The following is a 22,064-nucleotide window of genomic DNA, read 5'->3' as shown; positions in this document are numbered from 1 at the left end:
AATCTTCCAGATTCATAAAAATGTTAATGATTATATTCAATTGGTGATGGTATAGATTATCTTTTTTTTTTTTAAAGATTTTATTTTTTCATTTTTCTCCCCAAAGCCCCCCGTACATAGTTGTATATTCTTCGTTGTGGGTCCTTCTAGTTGTGGCATGTGGGACGCTGCCTCAGCATGGTCTGATGAGCAGTGCCATGTCCACGCCCAGGATTCGAACCAACGAAACACTGGGCCGCCTGCAGCGGAGCACGCGAACTTAACCACTCGGCCACGGGGCCAGCCCCCGGTATAGATTATCTTTTGTCATTTTTGTACTGTTGGTATGTTGGATTTTGCTTTCTTTTGAATTGAAGTTGTGGATTATTTTGTCTGTTATACAAATAACATACTGGTTTCAGGAAATTTGAAGAATAGAAAAGGAAAAGCTTATCTATAACCTACCACCTAAGACAAACTTTGTTAAGAATTTTGGTATATTTCCGTCCTGGCTTTTCTTTTTCTGTGCCTATTGTTTTCATACAGTTGTGGTCACACTGCATTATATAACATTGAATTATTTTTTTTCACTTTCAGCACAAAGGTATCTCATGTTCTTCATATAAGTATTTTTAAACTGTACAATATTCTGTTGATTAACCATTTTCCACTTATTGGAAATTTATTTCCAGATTTTTCTACTTTAAATAGAGTTTAGTGAGCATCTTTATGCATAAAACTGTCATTACTTTTGTAATTAAATTTTTAAAATTTATGCTCATTTTTTTTTCTAATTCACAGGTGAATATAAGAAAGATGAACTCTTGGAAAGTGCCAGGTGTGTACTAGTGTTATAAATATGTACCATGAATACTTCACCTTTTTTTATTTTAACAATAGGCAAACTTTAAAAGAGAATTAAATTTTTTTAATGCTCGCATACATGAATCCATATAGGATCTGATAAAGAATACAAATTGCTAATACATTTTTTTGTGTGCTAGGAGTGGCAATGAGGAAAAAATGATGGCTCTACTTACACCATTAAATGTCAACTGCCATGCAAGTGACGGCAGAAAGGTACTTTTTTTTTGCAACTAAGTTTGTGTTCCTCTCCAGGTAACATGAAAATGTGTTTATCTTACTGTAAATTAAAACTTTTGACAAGAGTACTGATATTTTCTCTTAAGCAGTAATTTGGATTAATTCTTAAACTTAGTAAAACCTTACTGATAATAAACGTTTAGTTGTTTGCTTCCCATTTGCAATAATGAACTTAGAAACTTTTATACTATGTCTTTGGTATATATGTTGGATTTTGAAAAACAAAATTGATAACTATTTATTTAGACAATGAAGTTATAAAGTTTTTTCTGGATTTCTGATTTCATATTTGGATTTTTACCTTTTTCACGCTTTTTTTTTAGCCATTATTTGAATTTCATTAATTTGTCTGATTAATATTTCAGTCAACTCCATTGCATTTAGCAGCAGGATACAACAGAGTAAAGATTGTGCAGCTGTTATTGCAACATGGAGCCGATGTCCATGCTAAAGATAAAGGGTTAGTAAGCATTTGAACAAAAATGAGGATTTCTTAAATATTACTGTCCTTATATAATAACTCCTGTAACCTTATAACAATCATATTTCTTATGAAGCAGCATACATATTCATCAGGCTTTTACAAGATGCAGATTGCTCTGAGGACACAGGAAATTATAAAACCTTCAGGCTACCACTCAAAGGGCATACACTACATGTTGGGGGCATGAAAAGATACCTAACAATGCAAGTTCCCTACTAAGTATGAGGTGATAAATAGAGATAATAGTACAGGATTTCCCAGGAGGAAACTTGGTGATGGCAGTAGTAGTTGGGATATCCTCCAGGAGGAGGTGCTACTTGACCTGGACTCAGTTCAAGAGAGCAGACAATTTAGGAAACATCACTCTGTGCAAACGAATTGGTGTGAGAGGAGGTGCTGCAGCAGATATTACAGCATATTTAAGGAACAATGACTAGGCCAGCTTGGCTGAAGCAGATGATTCGCATAGGGGAGAAATGAAGGTTAGGGTTGGAAAAATAGGTAAGAACCAGATTTTAGAGGACTTGGTATTCTAGCCTAAGGAATTCAAATTTTGTTCTGTGAGCCACGATAGCCATTGAAGGATCTTAAGCAAGAGGAGTGATTCTGCTAAAAGAGGAGTTTTAGAATACGCATTCTGAAAGCAATGTGTAGGGTAGCTTGGAGAGGGAGACTAGAAGCAAAAAGACCACTTAGAAGAGTGAGCATTGTAGAGGTTCAGGCATATTGAGGCTCTATAATAGTGGTGGCAGAGGAAGTAGAAAAGAAGACAGATGCAAGAGATACTACGATGTAAGACTGCATAAGATTTGTTAAATATTTGCATGTGATGAGAAAGGAATGAAAAGATTATTATATTTTAAATTCTGAAGCTAAATGAATGAGACCTAATGACACACATACTGAAATCCAAGGGGGAAAATTATTTTGGGAGGAAACATTGAGTTCACTTTTGGAACTCTTGGTTTTATGAGATGATGATGGAAACTCATGTGGACGTAGCTAATAGACAGTTGGAAATGAAATTGGTGCACAGTTAAGTAGGAAATCGTATAATCAAGAATGGTGAGGAGAGCCATGAGCCTTTAAAGAGAGGACAGATGGAACTAAAGATTAAGCCATGGGCGGCCATCACTCACCTGAGGCCATCATGATGGTGTCTGTGGTAATTAATTAGTGATCCCCAAGGAGGAGCAGCCTGAAGATAGGAGTCAGGATTTTGAGGTTCCCCTGTACCTTCCTATATAGAAAATTCCTCCTCCGTTGACATCATGAAGGAGTAGGGTTTTAGTTTATTAAGTCATATAGCAGTTTACCTTACAGAAGCTCAAAAAAATGTTTAAAAGAAGAGCCAGTGTTTGAGCTCTGAGTTTGGAAAAGACGTGTTAGAAGTAAGCCAAGAGGGAGGGAAATCTATCCTACACCCAGGGGACAGTGTATGTAGAAGCGTTCAGGGAACTGCAGTCGTTTAGCATATCATTATTGGAGGTAAGGCTAGAGAAGATCAATCAGATCATTGTATGCCAGGCTAAGCAGTTGGGTCTGTCTTTTGGAAGCAAGGAAGAACCAGTGAAGGACATTAAAACAAAGCTTACGTAACCACATCAGGTTTACCTTTTAGAAAAATCTGGCTACAATTTGGAGGATAAACTGAAGTGGGGGCTATTTCAGTAGTACAGGGAGGGATAATAAAGGCCCAAACTAAGGCAATGGCAGTAGCAGTCAGAAAAAAAAGGTGGATTTGAAAGAGACTTGGGAATTAGAATTTTTAAGACTTAGGGTTCAAATGGATGTTATTAAATTTTATACGCTTTTACTAGAAGGTCACATATAAGCCATTTGCTACTTAAGTCCAAGTGTAAATTTAAATAAAATTAAATACACTAAGCCTAGGGAATCTAATAACACAGGCTTTCTCCTCCCCTTTCCTATTGTAGTGATCTGGTACCCTTACACAATGCCTGTTCTTATGGTCATTATGAAGTAACTGAACTTCTAGTCAAGGTTAGTTCTCTTGTACTTTTCTTATAATCATATAAAATTACTTGAAATACGTAGTATATCTGTTTTCTATGTGTTTTTAGTGCTCGGTGGATATAGAAGTATTTATAATCATTATAAAATGTAGATATTGATAGGTCAGCATCTGACTCCTTTGAGATTTTTGAGATACGATAAGATTTTAAATATAAAGTAGCATTACCATCTTGCCAATAGCAGCTTAAGTGATTCTGTAATTTGTGGCTAAAGGTGAAGTTTTAAAACTGTTGACTGTATCAGAAAGTAGTTTTTAGTGAACTGTGTATTATTAAAACCACCATTTACGTTTGAAAGACTTGCTTAGTTGTAATTTGGGTTGAAACAGGCTCACTTGGTAAGCTTCACTTCTTCCAGTATGCTGTGTGGCTGTTGTTTAACATGCAGCTTCCCAGGGCTGGCAAGAAACTTAATTTGCTCCCTGTTAGGTGAGAAGGGAAGATATGTATTCTCCTTGAGAGTGGATCCAAGAATGTTACCCACACCCATTTCCTTTTGTCCCCCCATCTCTACATATGTATTTGAACATTCTTTAGACTTCTCTCACTCTGTACCCATTCTGCTCCTTTAATACTTTTTCTCATTCTGTCAGCAGCTGTCATGTACGGGAAAGAGGACATTTGTTTCTAATGCCTCTGTGCTTCCTTTTGGGCATTTGCTACCACAGAATACATTTTCCCACAGAAACAACTTTATTATAGTGGTTAGATACACTGAGTAGCCCATAAGCCTTTTTAACTTTATAATGTGGCTCCAAAATTTACATTTATAACAGTAATGCTTTTGCTTATTGTAAAACTGAATCTTGAATTCATTGGAACATGTAGAATGTTGTGGATGAGAGTAAAACATCAGACAGATCACATTGGGTCTTAAAGACAACTGAATGGTGTTTTGCTAAGACCTAGTGTTCACGAAATAAGAATAGGAGGCTGCCTAGAGGTCCTACATATAGAGCAGGTTAGCTGAGGTGAGGGTGCAGGCATTTACTGAGTAGACAAGTTCAGGAGAAAGCAAGTAGATAGGGACAGGGAACATAGGCAGAGGTCCTGGGCAACACTGAGTCAGTTGGCAATCCTTGCTAAAGAGTCTGGCTAGCAGAAACAGGCATTTAACAGCAGACATTGAGTGACTGCTTTTCCTGATCAGGACACTGTACAAATTGTGATGCGACTGCTTGAAAAGCTAACATAATTTTATGCCAGTAGTAGAAGTATAGTGTCAAGAGCAAGTGTAATAATGGTTGCACTGTACTTTCACAGTCAAACCACATTGAGAATCTACTGTTATTCTAAGTTTTCACTATTTTTTTTAATGAATTTTTAAAACTGAAGTATATTTAGTTGAGGACCACTAGGGTGATAGGAAGTCTAGAAACCATCTAATAAGAAGAATGAGTGAAGGAGCTAAAGGTGTTTAGACTGGAAAAGGAAAACATAAGAGCTACCTTCCAATACTGTAAAGAAGAATATTGATCCCTTTTGCTCCAAAGAAGACTAATAGATCAAAGTTTAAAGCATGTGTTTAACTTGATATAGAAGAGAACTTCCTAACCACAGGAATTATCTAGTAATTATAAAAAGCCTTGTTAATTGAGAATTAGTTTCCCATTATTGAAAATACTAAAAGAGTAAGTAGCTGGTTTGCCTTCTGCAAGAATGCTCTGAAAGAGATTTTTTTGATGAGAGGTTGAACTAGAATGACTTCTGTGGTCCGCCCAGTTCCAATACTTGGAAATGGCTAGAGTTAAGAAGACTGACAATACCAAGTATTAGCTAGTGTGTGGAGCTTGGAATGCAAACATCGCTTGTGGCAATGCAAAAATAATACAGCCACTTTAGAAAACTGTTTGGCAGTTTCTAATAAAAGTAAACATATATCGACCATATGACCCAGCAATTCCACTTCTAGGGATATATCCAAGAGAAATGACAGTGTGTGTTCGTAAAAATAGTCCAAATACCCATCAATAGGATGATGGATAAGTAAATTATGGTCTGTCTATACGATGGAACGCTACTTTGTAATAAAAACAAACTATTGATACGACGACAGGAATGAATCTCAGACATTGTGTGTGAAAAAAGCTAGACACAAAAGTACATACTGTGTTAGTTCATTTTTATAAAATTCAAGAACAGGTAAATCTAATATACGGTGCTAACAATCAGAATGGGGGCAGGAATTGTCTATAAAAGGAGCATGAAGGAACATTCTGGGGTAATGAAAGTATCCTGTGTCTGGAATTAGACACAGTGTGCCTGTGTCCTGTGATGATATGACAGATAATTTACATTTGTCAAAACTCATCAAACTGTACACTTAAGAACTGTACATTTTGCCATATGTAAATTATGCCTCAAAAAAGGAAAAAATTAGTTCTTGGAAGAGATTCAGGTTAAATATAAATCTTCATTCTTAACTGTTTTTAACAACAATAGAGTTAAATAGGCCCTTGTGGGTAGATCTAGCAGCCAGCTACTTTTTTTCCTGTGGGGAGAAAAAATATATTCTCTTTCTGAAATAGCAGTTACTTTAAAAACTGAACTTTGGGAACAGAACTTGTTTAAACTTGCATAATGTTAAATTAGACAGTACTAATAATTCTAAATTCTCTTAAAAATTGAACACTAAATGTATGCTTTACCCCCCACCCCCCCCCCCCCAGCATGGTGCCTGTGTAAATGCAATGGACTTGTGGCAATTCACTCCTCTTCATGAGGCAGCTTCTAAGAACAGGGTTGAAGTGTGTTCTCTTCTCCTAAGTTATGGTGCAGATCCAACACTGCTGAATTGTCACAATAAAAGTGCCATAGACTTGGCTCCCACACCACAGTTAAAAGAAAGATTAGCATGTAAGTATAAAATGATGACTGTTCAGCTAGGATATTATATCAGTAAACTAGAAATTTTTTCTCTCTTGTTTGTTTTTTGGAAAATTTTAAGTAATGGAATATTTTCCTTAGCCAGGGGTATCTGTTGTTGTTCAGTCTAGCATATTTAATCATTTGGAGGTTTCTACTTGTTCTGCTCTTAAGATGCTATGAAAAGACAATAATATTTTTGTTTTTTTCAAGTCAAGTTAAATGCTTTTTATATGTATTAGTTTTATAGATGGTGTGCTTTTGGAAACAAAGAATTTGGGTTTTATTCCTGTCTTTGATATGACTTTCTAGTTAATCTGCTATGAAGTCAAAGTGTTATTTGTAGGATTGCTGTCTTGTAGACATAGTCCCCAGATCTTACCATCTAATATTCTTCGATATCTGGGCAGTTTCATGGTTTTCTTTCTACAACTGAAGTAGAATGAGAAATAGCCACCTAGTTCAGATATAGTATTACTATACATAAACAGGAAACTTGTATTAAACTTGTTTTATTATGGAACAATAAAGGATAATGGGTGGTTTCACAGGTCTGGTGAATAAAAGAGAGGGATCTTGAGAAAACACCCTCTTTCATTTGTTCATCAGTAGGTGACCCTTGGAAATATCCAAGTTGTCTAGTCCCCAGTTCTCTGATATGTGAGCAAAACCACCTGCCACTGCCATAATGTTAGTGTAGGGTTGTGATCCCCTTTGTTTTATTCCTTTACTGAGAAAAGTTCTGTGCCTTAGAAAATTCTTAGAACTCTCTGGTCTGGGAATGTATTACAGTACTCTGGATGCCTCCAGACCAAAATAGACCTTGAGTTGGCCATGGGCTAAATCTGTGTATATACTTGGGGGTGAATTGGGTCATAAGTGAGGGGAACTGGAGTACCACTGTCTCCCTTTTCAGGGGTTATATTTGGAGAATGTGTTTAGAGCCTCTATCTGGCTGTTTTGATAGATAATTTTGAAGATGATTTCAAGAAAAATACTAAGTGTCTTTTACAAAGTTCCATCAATTTGATAATTCTGATGCAGATTTAAATGCTTTTTCTTCATTTAGATGAATTTAAAGGCCACTCATTGCTGCAGGCTGCACGGGAAGCTGATGTTACACGAATCAAAAAACATCTCTCTCTGGAAATGGTGAATTTTAAGCATCCTCAAACACATGAAACAGCATTGGTAATGTTTCAGATTTAAATTTTAAAAATACTATAACTAAAAACATGCTAAACTAATCATAATGTCCTACTTTTGATGATGCAGGATAACTTTTAGTAATAGAAGTGTTTTAAAAATTCATGCTTTTTAAAAATTAATGCCTGCACATACATAAAAAAATTTTAAACAATACAGAAAAATATCCTCACCCCGCAAAAGGCAATACTATTATTCATTTGAGTATCCTTCCAGAAAAAAATTTTATTCCACATACTGGTATATTTTACATGTAACTTTTATTATCATAAATGGTAAATATCATTTGCGTTTTTTATTCTGAAAATTATAAATGTTTATGGTTGAAAATTTGGAACTTACTAAAAGTAATGAAAAATAAAATAATTCTGCCATCAAGATAAAAACCACTTGGTTTTCCTTCCAGTATTGAAACTTTTTCCAAAATCAGATCTGAAGTCTGTGTATATCCCCTCTATACTGTGTGAATAAAGTATCTGTGTGAGTAGAGGCTATGTCCCTGATAGAGGTAATGACAGCTCTGTGGAGCGGTAACAAAGTAGGCAAAAATTGGGGAGTCTGTGGAAAAGCAGTCAGAAGAAATGGGAGCTAGTAGGGATAAGAAATGGAAGAGAGGAAAGGTAATGGTGTAATCAGAGGCTGCCTTAGAAGTAGAAATTTGAAAGGAACAAAGTAAGTCCTGCTGTATGAAGTGCAGAATGTGCTTTGGGTGAGGGAAGATAACCCTAAGTAAATTGACATGTTTAGGGGCAGATTTAACTCATAGTAGCCTTACTTACCTAATGTCTTTTGTGGTTAATTTTCTTCCTTATGCCATGGTGTCAATTCTGTGAAGTTTATGTAGAAACCTACAGAAAGCATTTTAGACCTTTTTACTACTTAACTTGTAAAAAAAGAAAAAAACAAATAGCAAAGCTGCAAACTAAGAAGAAATGCTAGTTCAAAATTAAAATCATAACAACATCAAGATGGTACAGAGAAAAGCTGACATGGAAAATTTTCTGGTCTGAAAAGCTAATACTACTTGTTTTTTTCCCCTAAATATTCTGCTATTAAATGACTTATTTTTGTTAGTGACTTTAAAACATACTAGGAGTTAAGTATTGGTGGATAGCTGTTTTGCAGGGGCATGTCTTCCAGGTTTCCAGAGGTTACAGCCCCTGCACCAGGGTGGGGTGGAAGAGTAGGGCTGCAATTTGAAATGGATGTGAAGTAACTTCTTGATGAAGAATTCTTAAATGTAAACTATTTCCATTCTCTGTACTGTCCTGATGGATGTCCTGGGATGGTTACTCATAACATACCAAAGGAGCTATATTCACCAATTAGAAATGGTTTTACTGAGGGCAAAGCAATGATTTTGGTGACAGCAACAGCATCAAAGAATGAATCTGAAGCAAAGTCATGAAGATCATATAAGCTTTATAATTAACAGGTTATAATCAGAGAACAAATTTCATGTGTACTGTGTATTTAGATGTAAGAGCAACTTAGCTTAACAATTATCCAGACCTTTCATTCCATGAATTCTCAGGTTTCAGTTTTAACTTAACATATATATACATTGATTTAGTCATTCATTCATTCATTCTGACATTTATGGAACACCTGTCGTATCTGAGTATCATTCTGGATGTTGGGGATGCAAAGATTTGGGACATGACTATGAATACTTATTAGGTTTATAACAGGCAAAACCTTACCTCCTGTCTCCTTTCCTCTTTGATACGTCATAGATATAGATGTTGCAGCCTCCAACTCAGAGTGTATCATTTTCTACCACTGATTTTGCCAAACAGGTAATCCAAGCTCCTTATTCTGCTGGAGCAACTCGTTGAGAAAGAAATAAATACCACTCAGCTTGTTAACTATTCCATCGATGATGATATCAAGCAGAATCCAGAGCTGATGAGTGCTCTGTTATTTCGTCATGTAAAGAAACCCCTACTTTTGGGGTATTTTATTAAAATAACGTAAACACTGTTATCTGGCAGCAGTTTTGGAAGGAGTCTTGGTCACATTAAGTTTTTCATCACATTAGTAGTGACTTTTTCAAAGATGTAGGACAACTGTAAAGCTTGATCAGGATAAATATTCAGATAAATAACTGGTATCACCTGGTAGATAGGATTTTCAGGCCCTGTCACAATTTAGTAATCATTGTGCATTTTGTCCAATAGAAAGTCTTTGAAGGGCAAAGTTAAGTCAAAAATAAAACGAAGAAGTAACATGACTTCTCGATTGTTCTTGATTGGAAACAAATGTTCTTAAATAAAAATCAGTTATGTATAGTCCTTGATTAATGCTGCAATTTAAATTATCTAGCATTGTGCTGCCGCATCTCCGTATCCCAAAAGAAAGCAAATATGTGAACTGTTGTTAAGAAAAGGCGCAAACATCAATGAAAAGACTAAAGAGTAAGTATACTTTTAATAATTAAAAATTATTGATATTTTATTTTTTGGAAAATACATTCATTGTCTGGCTGACTTTTTCTCTTTAAGATTCTTGACTCCTCTACATGTGGCATCTGAGAAAGCTCATAATGATGTTGTCGAAGTAGTGGTGAAACACGAAGCAAAGGTATACTTCCTTTTTGGTAATCTTTGGTAATCCAATGAGTTGTTTTCTCTTTAGCAGAGGAAATGCCTTACTTGTAAACTATTTACTCTGTCATAAATATTACTTTTTTCCTCATAATCTGTACTTTAAAATAACCTGGCGGATACTTTTTCTGTATCTTAATTTTTTTGCTAGAAAAGCCTATGGATTTATTCAAAAATATATTATTCCTGTATATCTTTCTTTCTCCATTCCTTTTAACCACGCCTCACTAGTCAAGTTATCCTTGTGGTCTTTTTCTAACAGTACACTCGTAAGAATATCCCCAGCCGGAGACGTACTGATTCTGACCTATCTTTTCCAGTCTCCTCCTCACTTGTATTTTCTGTTCCTTGGTTACCATGATGACTCCTGTCATATACCCCAGCCAAAGTCTTTCTTATGCTCTGTTATTTCTGTGACTAAGCCAAAGAACTTGAAACAAAAGGAAATAAATTATTTAAATAACTTGACTAAAAGCATAAATCCCCATATTGGGAAGTTACTGTTCTTTAGTTGGCATTTGTACACAAAGCATTTTATTCATGGAATAATTATGTTTTCATCAAGGCTAGAAATCGTCATTTCTTACCCAGGAACTTTAAAAAATACTACTCAGTAAGAGATACACATAGCATCTCAGACTGGAAGCAATGACACCTAATTCAGCAGTTTTCACACTTTTTAGCCACAGATCCTAGCCTTGTTCAAACAAAATCTTTGGTAGAAATTCATTACGTAACAGAAAGAATGGAGCTGCTCTGCGTGAAAGGAGAAGAAAGGACTAGACACCCCTTTCCCCCTTGGGTGGCCCCTGAGGCTCTTCCCTAAATGTACTTTGCAGAATAGTTTTTCTGATCTGTCCTTCCTTGGGTTTCCAGTCAAGGAACCACTTAGAATGCTTCAATTTCTTTTGTTGTTGTCTCTCAGTGTCCTAATTTCTCTTTGATTTGGGGAAATTCTTGATAATGTATAACCTCTATTTTCCTATTGTAAGTTATTGAAAAAATAAAGTTTATTTCTGCTTACTGCTTGGCATATCTCACTTGTCTGTCTGTTCTGTATCTTTTCGTTGGTTGCCTTTTTCGTACTGGCTGCACCATACAGTGGTGGTGCGTTACTCAAAGACTATCTGGATGCATATTAAATTTGAGTTGAGAAACTCACTGGAACAGTCTTGACTAGGATGACCAGCCGTCCATTCAGAGTTGTCTAGGACTGAGGAATTTCTGGGAACACGGGACTTTGGGTGCTAAAACCAGGGAAGTCCCAGGCAAACCAGGACAAGTTGGTCACCCTAATCTTAACCCAGAGTGGTACCCAAATAAAGTTTTCAATTAGATGTATTTCACATTTCACTGAGTTTTGGTATGTGAATAAATAGATTAATTGCCCTGAGCATTCAAAATTGATGTTTCAGATTCTGTAAAGGTGAAGACTAGCTATTTATAGTCTAGTTTTAGATGCATTGAGAAAGTCTTACCATGCTTCTAGTCAAATATTCTCTGATTCCGTGAATATGAGTTGGACAGTGTCTCAATAAACACTAGTGGCCACAGGGTTGATTACTGAGGAATTTAATTTCTCAGTTATGTTTTGTAGAATTATTTTCCTGGTGGTGAGAGTGGGGTTAAGATAGGGGGAGTCTTACAGGTGATTTTTTTACTGTGAAAATTTTCAAAAACACCACCAAGTTGAAAGAATTTTACAGAGCATAACTATATACCCACCACCTAGATTCTACTAACATTTTACTATATTTTTTATTACATATCCATCAATTTCTCCTTCCATCCACCAGTATATCTTATTTTTTGACAGATTTCAAAGTAATTTGCAAATTACTGTACACATCTCCCTAAATACTTGTACATAGGCATCAACTAGAGGTGAATATTTGTTTACAGTTTTTCTTTGGAAGTGAACTTTACATGCAGTGAAATGGACAAATTTTAAATGTAGTTTTACTGAATTTTGAATAACACTTACAACCGTTTAACCAGAACTCATCAAGATACGGAACATTATCTCATGGCAGAGGCAGTGCCCTATCCAAGGTAGTCTCCACCCCTAGAGGCAACAATGGTTTTGATTTTTTCTGACATAGATTAGATTTGCCTTTTCTAGGCCTTCATGTCCATGGAATCATGCAATATATACTCTTGTGTAAGACTTTTTCTACTCAATATATAACCTTTTGGAGATTCCTCCACATAGCAATAGTTTGTTCCTTTTTATTGCTGAAAAGTATTTCATTGTGTGAATATGCCATGGTGTCTTTATCCATACAGATTCTATTTTATACGATAAATAAGGTAGAAGATTAAGCCCATAGAAATGTGTTTTAATGCTAATTTAGTCTCTTGCTTTGTTACTATTATCTGTCTTGAGGTTAGCCCCCATGTTTCTGGATCTCAGAGCCATAAAAATATGTGGTTTAGACTTTCTTAGGCAATGTCTAGCTGTAGACCTGGTGAATCTATGAATACTTTAATGCTAAACACAACAGTTATTCAACATTTCACACTTTTAATCCAAAACTGGGTCTTCTTTCTGATGTCAGCTTCATGCATTGGTGAATTTATGCTCTAGATTTGAACAAAAATACTTGCTTTGGCACTGATAATAAGAAAATAATTGAGATTTTTAAATAAGTAGCAAGTGTTAAATACGTGATTGGATGGTTTTAAATTTTGCACTGCAAGCTAATTTCAGCTTTTTCTACGTTGTTAAGGTTAACGCTTTGGATAATCTTGGTCAGACTTCTCTGCACAGAGCTGCACATTGTGGTCATCTGCAGACCTGCCGCCTCCTTCTGAGCTATGGGTGCGACCCTAACATTATATCCCTGCAGGGCTTTACTGCCTTGCAGATGGGAAATGAAAATGTGCAGCAACTTCTTCAAGGTATTGAATGCTTCCATGAAAGCAATTTTTTTAATTAACCTTTAAGTTTTTTCACATATCATGTAGGAATTGGTAGTAAAAGAATTTTTTAGAATTTTTGCCTGTTTCTTTTTAACTCATACTCTATGTCCAATTGTTGTTAAGTCTTAATCATGATTTTGTTCCAGTTGCATTTGCTGCCCAATTTCTCTGAGTAAATAGTTGGCTTTTAAGTTTTTATCTAGAAAGGTTTTAAGAGTAAGATACAATAATTGCTATTTCTTTTTAAAGAAAGGAAAACTGGGAAAGGTAGGTGTTTCTTAGTAGAGCAACGACCATAGTGATAAATAATACTCTACAGACTGGCTCTGCCTATTCACTCCTTTTTTAGGTCCTTCATCCATAAGGCATGTAAGAATTTGTACAAAGTAATCAACTATTTGACTTATTAAAACATATTGAACTATTGAATATAGTGATATTCGTTACATTTTAAAATCAAATCAGTGTGGATCAAATATCTACACATTTGGCATAGGTTGAGCGTTTCAGTCTAGAAATCTGGTCCCATAAATTTTAAAGTGTCTTTGACATCTCAAAGCTCAAATGAGAAGAAATGTAACAGATCAAGCCTTTCGTATCTTCCACACTCACCTTGATGATCCTTATGCCTAGGGTCTGGAAACCACATTTTGAGAAAATCACTGCTTGCATAGATGAAGACAGGTTGATAAAACCTGGAAGCTGCCAAAATTGAGCAAGACTGCTTTCAAGATTTTCTTTACTTACCCATATGCCACACATTTGTTTCAGTGTCAGTTTTTGGGGTAGTAACACTGGTCCTGTTCAGTTGCTGGTGATGAACATTTACAGTCTTGCTAGTTTTATGCTAGGTGCTGTTATCTTTCCGGCCGGTGTCTTAGAATAAATTATCAAGTGGACTTTCCAGGTCAAAGGATAACATATGATTGTTAAATCATCTAAAAAAGTTGTCATGTGCCATTTTACACTACGACTAATAGTGTATGACAGGACCTATTTTCCTTGTCAGCACTAGGTATTATGATTCTTAATCTTTTCCTTGGGTGAATGTGTGTGAATTACAGAAGTAATAGATGCTTTTCTTTTTTCTTGTGAAGAAGCTTGTCACTGAGCTAACATCTGTGCCCATCTTCCTCTATTTTATGTGAGATGCCACCACAGCACAGCTTGGCGAGTGGTGCTAGGTCTGTGCCCAAGATTTGAACTTGCAAACCTCGGGCTGCTGAAATGGAATGCGCGCACTTAACCACTATGCCACTGGGCCAGCCCAATAATAGATGCTTTTATAAATGCAAATTATAGAAATATTGTCAGTGCAGCTCTCCCATTTGCTCTTTGCCCACTAATAGATGAAAAAAAACCCAGTATCTCATTTTAATTTGCATTCCTACGATGTAGCAGTATTTTTTCCATTTTGTTCTTTGCCTGTAACTTTGTTTAATGCTTTATTATTGCCTGACAGATATTTTTCAAATCAATTTTGGTTCTGACTTTGATGTATTAACTCTAAGACACTTTTCTACTCCAAGATAAAAAATATTCACCAGTATTTTCATCTAGTATTTTTAACGTTTAATTTTTTTTATACTTAAGTCTTTAATCCATCTGGAGTTTATTTTGTTCTAAGATACAAGGTACATGTTTTCTTCCTTTCCTGCAAGATTTAAGATGAGCTATAAAACATGGAATTTCAGACCTAAAAATGAATTTAGATATCTTCTCATCTAACTTCTCTCTTTAGCACCGAAAAAAATCTGAGGCCCAAAAAGTTCAGGTGACTTGCCCAGTAGATATTCCTTTTTATTGCTTAAATCACATTTTTAATTGTTCACATTTACATACATTTCATATATATATATTATGTTTCAAAAAGAAGATTTAAGGAAGTCTTACTGTTTTTCTCCTACTACCATGGAGATTTCCTACATAATCTACCAAACTGCTGAAGGACTTTACTTTCAGATAAGATGCCACCCTTAAAACTTGGTCCCACCTTCTAAATAAGAGTTAATCATTCTTTCCTCCTTTCTTTTTAGAGGGGATCCCATTAGGTAATTCAGAGGCAGACAGACAATTGCTGGAAGCTGCAAAGGCTGGAGATGTAGAAACTGTAAAAGTAAGATATGATCTTATATTTTTGTTAACTTTGGGTTCTTATTTTGATAGTGTTTTAATGAATCTGTAGTAGTGAAATGCCTAGTTATTTATATGTGCCTTATTTTAAAAGGTAAATAATGCTAATCTAGTTCTCTGCAGATAAGGATCATTAAGTAATGAAAGAAACTTTTGGTTTCACATGGATCTCAGTAAATACATCGCAGTCACAGATTTAAATAAACTGCATGTTTGTGGAAGTTGATTTTGTTTAAAGAACCTATTCATTTGTCCCTTTAAAAGAATAAGGCATATCAGATTGTTATCCACTATTGTTTACATATGACACATAAAACAAGGGAAGAAGACTAAACAATGTGTCATTCTGTCTACACATTTCTTCTGGTTTCTTCATTTCTTTGTCCCCTCTACCTCTGTGAGGACCCAGTGTTTAAATATGGTGATAATACAGTGTTGCCGCTTTTCAGAGTCACTGTCTCCTAATAATCTTCAACTCATCTAAACTGAAGTTTTTTTTTTTTCTTTCTCAGAGGGGCCACCTTCAGCTCTTACGTGGCATATCTCCTATAGCAGTCTACTCTAGAATAACGCTTCCCTCAGATTTTACTTTGCTTTTTACTATAGAATCATATGTAATGTCTTAATGGCTATATACTACCAGATATTTGTTACCTACGGAAACTGTGTATCTGCGTAAATAACTTAGAAGCCTAACATTTTGAAAGAGCATGACTACTTTTCAGTTCAACTAATATAAATTAAAATTAACTCAGCATGTTTCGTAAATTAAATAATTCTTCAGTAATGCGATAATGTTATTTTAATTTCCAAAGCTAGTAGGGGGAAAAAAACCTTATTGTATCTCCCTTCCGCCTGCCTCCAGACTTGCAAAACAGTTGTTTAAGGGGGCACTGACAAGTAATAAGAAGTTTTATTTAAAAAATTTACTCATTTGATTCATGGCAGAAGTAGCTATTTGAAGCATTTCCACTGTATTCCTGTATGGTGTTCTCAATCCTGAACAGACTCACCCCACAGAGTCAGTTTTAGATTTTCTGAGAATGAAATCTGAATGTTGGTTCCATCTGAACTTCCTTGAACTCTGAAGAAATTTATTCACTGTCCTTTTAAATAAAAGGATTTCTGGAAGTTGATTTAAAAGTCCGTGTGATCCTTTCCTACTGCTTTATTTGCGTAGATAGTACAATCATCTCCGAAAAAACTTCATATTTTATTTTTTAACTAATTTCATTTTTCAAAGAAAAAATGCTATTATAATACAGTTTTATTGTTTGGCTTGTTTTATATTTACATTCTCTTGTCCTTACTTAGGAGATTAATAGGGTATTGAAAGGAGGATTACTCACTATACTGACTTGAGGAAAAACAAGTCACTTGAGTTAAAGGCAACTAGCTGGGGTTTTTTTTTTGTGGCAGGGGGTGATAAGAAAAAGTTTTAAATGTTCATCCACTTAAATATACTAAACAGTAGAGAACTATATTCAGTACACGTAATGTTAAAGACCAGATTTGTTTTTGTAAAGATAGAAGGAGTGTAGAGGAAGAGATAGAGGAAGAGGAGATGAGAATGGGGGCAAGAACTGGATTTAGAGAATAAAATAAGGCCATTGGATTGAGGAAGTCCTTCCTCACTCACTCTCTCCCTCTGATAGGCCTCAGGCTGTCTTCCCTCACCTCTGCTTTTAAATTCACTTCATGGAAGTTTATCTCCATCAACATGTCTGTTCCATTTGTATCTCTAGACATGTGGCTTGGTGTGAATCACTGGGACAATAATATTTGTATATTACTCAGTGAACACTTAATTATGTACTCAGTTGTATTTGCTTAGTGATCCATCAGACTAGTTACTTTTCGGACACCTCCTATTAGAAAATTGGTCTCAGAGTGGACAAAGTTAAACTGAGAGGTAGGGAGTAGAGTGGCTGATGATAACTACCAAACTTGGCACATGTGTTAAAAATACTTATTCTTCGAACCCGACTTCAGACCCACGAAATATCACATGGGCCAGTGAATCAGTGTATTTGACAAGCTCTGGTTTGGGGAGCACAGAAGAGCTTTATCAGTCCTGTGATTAAACCTCTTGAGGTAAACCTACTGATAGCTGGCTCCTTTGGTTTATGGTTGTTAATGCCGTTGAGTTGATTCCAACTCCTAGCAACCCTGTGTACAGCAGAGTAAGAACCCTGCACAGTCTTTTCGCACCATCCTCTCACCTTCTAGCACTCTATTGGACGACGCTCCACTGCTATAGATAGGGTTTCCATGGCCAATTTTTTCAGAAGTGGGTGGCCAGGTCCTTCTTCTTAGTTTGTTCAGTCTGGAAGCTCTGTTGAAACCTGTGCTCCTTGGATGACCCAGCACTGATATTAGGAGTACTAGTGGCATAGCTTTCAGCTTCAGAGCAACACACAGCCGCCACAGTATGACAACCAGCGGACAGGTTCTTTGGTTCCCTGACCAGGAAATAAACCCAGACAACAGTGGTGAAAGCACCAAATCTTAGCCACTAGACCACCAGGGCTGGTTGATTTATTAGGCTTAGGTTATCCCTACTTTTAGGGTAGGATGTTTTAAAATGGGAAAAGGTTTTTACTAATATTGATGTTCTTTTGACTTTTTTTGAACACCATGATTTATTATCTATGCTGCCTTCCTTCTCCAAATGTTCATAGTTTTCATGCAAAATACTCTTGAGTATTTTGAGTATTACTCTTTCAATCCTTTCTCAGCTATCCTTCCTCATCTGAACCAAAGAACACAAAAAATTATTTGAGTGACTTTCTTACCTCTCCCAAGGATGGTACATAACCCAATAGCATTCTGTTAGTTCATTCCATATAGTGCAATATAATTCTGTAAGTGTAGTTCCTCAACTAACAACATCAGCATCCCCTAGGAACTTGTCAGAAATGCAGATTCTCAGGCCCCACGCCAGATACACTGAATTGGGAAATCTAGAGGTGGGACTAATGTACATGAAAATTTCAGAACCACTGGTCTCGAGCAGTACTTCTCGAACTTTAATGTTCTTGCAGATCATCTAGAGATCTTGTCAAAATGCAGGTTCTGACTGAGTAGTTGGGAGTCTGAGATTCTGAGTTTTTAACAAGCCCCCAGGTGATGCCAGTGGTCCTGTGATCAATGTACCTCAACGTATATTTGCCACAAAATGAAAGTTACAGTGGCTGATAATTGGCACTTAGCTTACTTTTATGTAAGTAGTAGTAGTGACACTAATAAAACTTGCCTACAAGCTTTAGCAAAAGCAGAAGATTCAGACGTAGATGAGAGGACCAGAGGGATTCCAAGTAAATAACAAGATGAAATAAGAAGAATAAATAAGAGTTTCTGAGAATATTGATTTGATGAGATAAGAAAATAAGTCAGACATTTGAAATTTCTACTAAATGAATAAAAACAAGAGGCCAGAATATGTAGCATCATGTGTATACTGTGTTTCTTCCTATAGAAATTGTGTACTGTTCAGAGTGTCAACTGCAGAGACATTGAAGGGCGTCAGTCGACCCCACTCCATTTTGCAGCTGGCTACAATAGGGTGTCTGTGGTGGAATTCCTGCTGCAGCACGGAGCAGACGTGCATGCTAAAGATAAAGGGCAAGTACCAGCTATTGCCATGGCTTCTCTTCTCCTTTATCTGACCTTTTAAGAAAGATTGGCTTAAATATACCTTTTTATTTGACTGTTTTTTTTATTGCAGTGACATTGGTTTATAACGTTACATAAATTTCAGGTGTACATCCTTATATTTCGATTTCTGTGTAGATTACATCATGTTCACCACCCAAAGACTAATTACCATCCATCACCACACACATGTGCCTAAATGCCCCTTTTGTCCTCCTCCCTCCCCGCTTCCCCTCTGATAACTACCAATCCAATCTCTGTCTCTTTGTGACTGTTTGTTGTTGTTTTTATCTTCTACTTATAAGTGAGATCATACGGTATTTGACTTTCTCCCTCTGACTTATTTTGATTAGCATAATACTCTCAAGGTTCATCCATGTTCTCACAAATGGCTGGATTTCATTGTTTTTTATGGCTGAGTAGTATTCTGTTGTGTATCTTTGCCACATCTTCTTTATCAGTTCATCCCTTGATGGGCATCTAGGTTGCTTCCAAGTCTTGGCTATTGTGAATAATGCTGCAATGAACATGGGGGTGCATGTGTCTTTATGCATTCATGTTTTATGACTTTTCTTTTTTTCTTCTTTTTTTTGCCGAGGAACACTGGCCCTGAGCTAACATCTCTGCCACTCTTCCTCTATTTTGTATCTGGGTCACCGCCACAGCATGGCTGCTGATGAGTGATGTAAATCTGTGCCCAGGAACCAAACCTGGGCTGCCAAAGTGGAGCGCTCCAAACTTAACCACTAGGCCATGGGGCCGGCTCCTTAAATATACCTTTTTAATTTCCGTTAAGATTTTGTGATGGTTAGCATTTATATAAAGACTTATTTGCATAATGCCTTGTAATTTTATAATGGCCAAGGAGATTACAGCTTTGGTGTGATAGTGATTTTTAGTGTAAAATTTTAAGTTTGCATTGAGGATATTTGAATTCTTCAGCTTGTGTTAAAATTATTTTTCTTTGAAAGTATCCAATTCTCAATTCTAGATATTGAGGATATAGATATTTGTTATATTCTCTGCAATTCTAAATATTTAAAAAATTTTGTCCCTGGGGCCGGCCTGGTAGCACAGCGGTTAAGTTCATATATTCCGCTTCTCAGCAGCTTGGGGTTTGACGGTTCGGATCCCAGGTGTGGCCATGGCACCACTTGGCACGCCATGCTGTGGTAGGTGTCCCACGTGTAAAGTAGAGGAAGATGGGCACAATGTTAGCTCAGGGCCAGGCTTCCTCAGCAAAAAAGAGGAGGACTGGCAGTAGTTAGCTCAGGGCTAGTCTTCCTCAAAAAAAAAAAAAAAAAAAAATTTGTCCCTGACCCCCCCCAACAAATAATTCCATTTCTCCTTTCAATAAATTAGGTTCTATAAAATACAATCAGTATAGTCCCTTATGCAGTTCAAGAAATTTATCAGCTGTATGTAATTATTTAGATTAAAACGTGTCTTTGTGTTGCATTGCTTATTTAACTTTTCATTTCAGAGGCCTTGTACCTTTGCACAATGCATGTTCCTATGGACATTATGAAGTTGCAGAACTTCTTGTTAAGCACGGAGCAGTAGTTAATGTTGCTGACTTATGGAAATTTACTCCTTTACATGAAGCGGCAGCAAAAGGAAAATACGAAATTTGCAAACTTTTGCTACAGGTATATTAAAGTACTTACTGTGGACATGGTGTATTATATAGAATATGTTAATCATATTTCTAAAAACTAATATTTCTAATAACTAATATAAACTTAAACTAGTAAGGAGGTGGGAAGCAAAGTTATCTAATTCTCTACGTAGATTTCAGAATGTCATGAACACATATTTTAACCTAAAAATATGTTTACTACACATATATTTGTTATTGTATAAAGTCAACTATCATTTAATACTTCCGATTATCTCAATTTTTCCTATATAGTATTTAAATCTCAAAATATTTGATGGATTATGTAATTTATAAGCCAGACTTATTTAGCACTAATAAAATAAAAAGTACTGGTCTAATACAGGTACCAATGTAAATATTTTACAGTAAAAACAAAAGTATAGTTAAATTTATACTTTATTTCAGTGTTTTTGAAAACTAAAAATAGCATACACGACAGACAATTTTTAATGAAATGTTACCTTAATTTGAATGTAGTATAAAATTTTGGCTATATTATTGCATTGTAAAAGCCCAATATTTAATAGCTTCTGTATTTTTCATGGGATTTTCTGTGTATTACATTAAATGTTAACAACAATCATGTTAACTTTTAAGGTAGAGTCTCAGTATAAAATAGTTTTCCTAGGTATAGTTACATTGACTATTTTCTCATTGACCAAGGGCAAACTTAAGCCAATTCCTCCTTTTCTGTTTCTCACATTCCCAGCATGGGGCAGACCCTACAAAGAAAAACAGGGATGGAAATACTCCTTTGGATCTTGTTAAAGATGGAGATACAGATATCCAAGATCTACTTAGGGGAGATGCAGCTTTGTTAGATGCTGCCAAGAAGGGTTGTTTAGCCAGAGTGAAGAAGTTGTCTTCGCCTGATAATGTAAATTGCCGTGACACCCAAGGCCGACATTCAACACCTCTACACTTAGCAGGTAAGTGAATGAAGTTTCACAGATTTAGGTTGGCAACATCTCAAGATTCATTTTACCTGACTAAAATCTTTCCTATAAGTAAACCTGAAAGGTTCAAATCAAGGCTCTTCTAATACCACCGTTATACTCTAGCTTATTTGTTCAGGGCAACTGTACTTCATGTTCGCTTTAGTGCTGGTATCTTACGTTCAGTGAGAATGATTGAAAGAGCCTCTGCCACTCGCCGTGTGCTTTGGAGCCTTGATTCCAGGTCACCATATTGTTTGAATCATCTTCACTGAGTGAATTTTGGCTACAGAAACTTGAAAAATACTCTGCTTGAGCCAGTCTTCTTCATGGGGAGCTAAAGCTTTCCATTCTTCCGATGATATCCGTTAAGCAAAAGCAGGAAAAAAGTCTTAAAAGACTTTCAGAAGTGATATATACCTCTCGCCAAAGTTATTTGTTGTATTAGTTTGCTAGGCCTGCCTTAGCAAAACCACAGAC

At 36.0% G+C, this 22,064-nt stretch overlaps 1 protein-coding gene across 3 annotated transcripts in view; it reads left to right on the top strand.

Annotated features, from left to right (window-relative positions):
• Positions 1-22,064, top strand: part of TNKS2 (tankyrase 2) — a 61,848-nt gene that overhangs the window by 16,132 nt on the left and 23,652 nt on the right. For 2 of the 3 annotated variants that reach the window (XM_070487256.1, XM_044780950.2), the window contains exons 4-16: positions 781-817; positions 984-1,059; positions 1,449-1,543; positions 3,505-3,571; positions 6,273-6,459; positions 7,538-7,659; positions 10,000-10,091; positions 10,179-10,257; positions 13,010-13,181; positions 15,239-15,318; positions 18,814-18,959; positions 20,473-20,638; positions 21,359-21,578. In XM_070487256.1, the coding sequence (XP_070343357.1) occupies positions 781-817; positions 984-1,059; positions 1,449-1,543; positions 3,505-3,571; positions 6,273-6,459; positions 7,538-7,659; positions 10,000-10,091; positions 10,179-10,257; positions 13,010-13,181; positions 15,239-15,318; positions 18,814-18,959; positions 20,473-20,638; positions 21,359-21,578 (1,539 nt within the window). The remainder of the gene's footprint in view (positions 1-780; positions 818-983; positions 1,060-1,448; positions 1,544-3,504; positions 3,572-6,272; positions 6,460-7,537; positions 7,660-9,999; positions 10,092-10,178; positions 10,258-13,009; positions 13,182-15,238; positions 15,319-18,813; positions 18,960-20,472; positions 20,639-21,358; positions 21,579-22,064) is intronic. The other variant, XM_070487252.1, reaches the window with a different exon arrangement.

The sequence above is a fragment of the Equus asinus genome, chromosome 2, assembly GCF_041296235.1.
Source record: "Equus asinus isolate D_3611 breed Donkey chromosome 2, EquAss-T2T_v2, whole genome shotgun sequence".
NCBI classification, from domain to species: Eukaryota; Metazoa; Chordata; class Mammalia; order Perissodactyla; family Equidae; genus Equus; species Equus asinus.
Note: the sequence above shows the minus strand (reverse complement) of the source record. Positions and strands in the feature narration are given on the sequence as shown.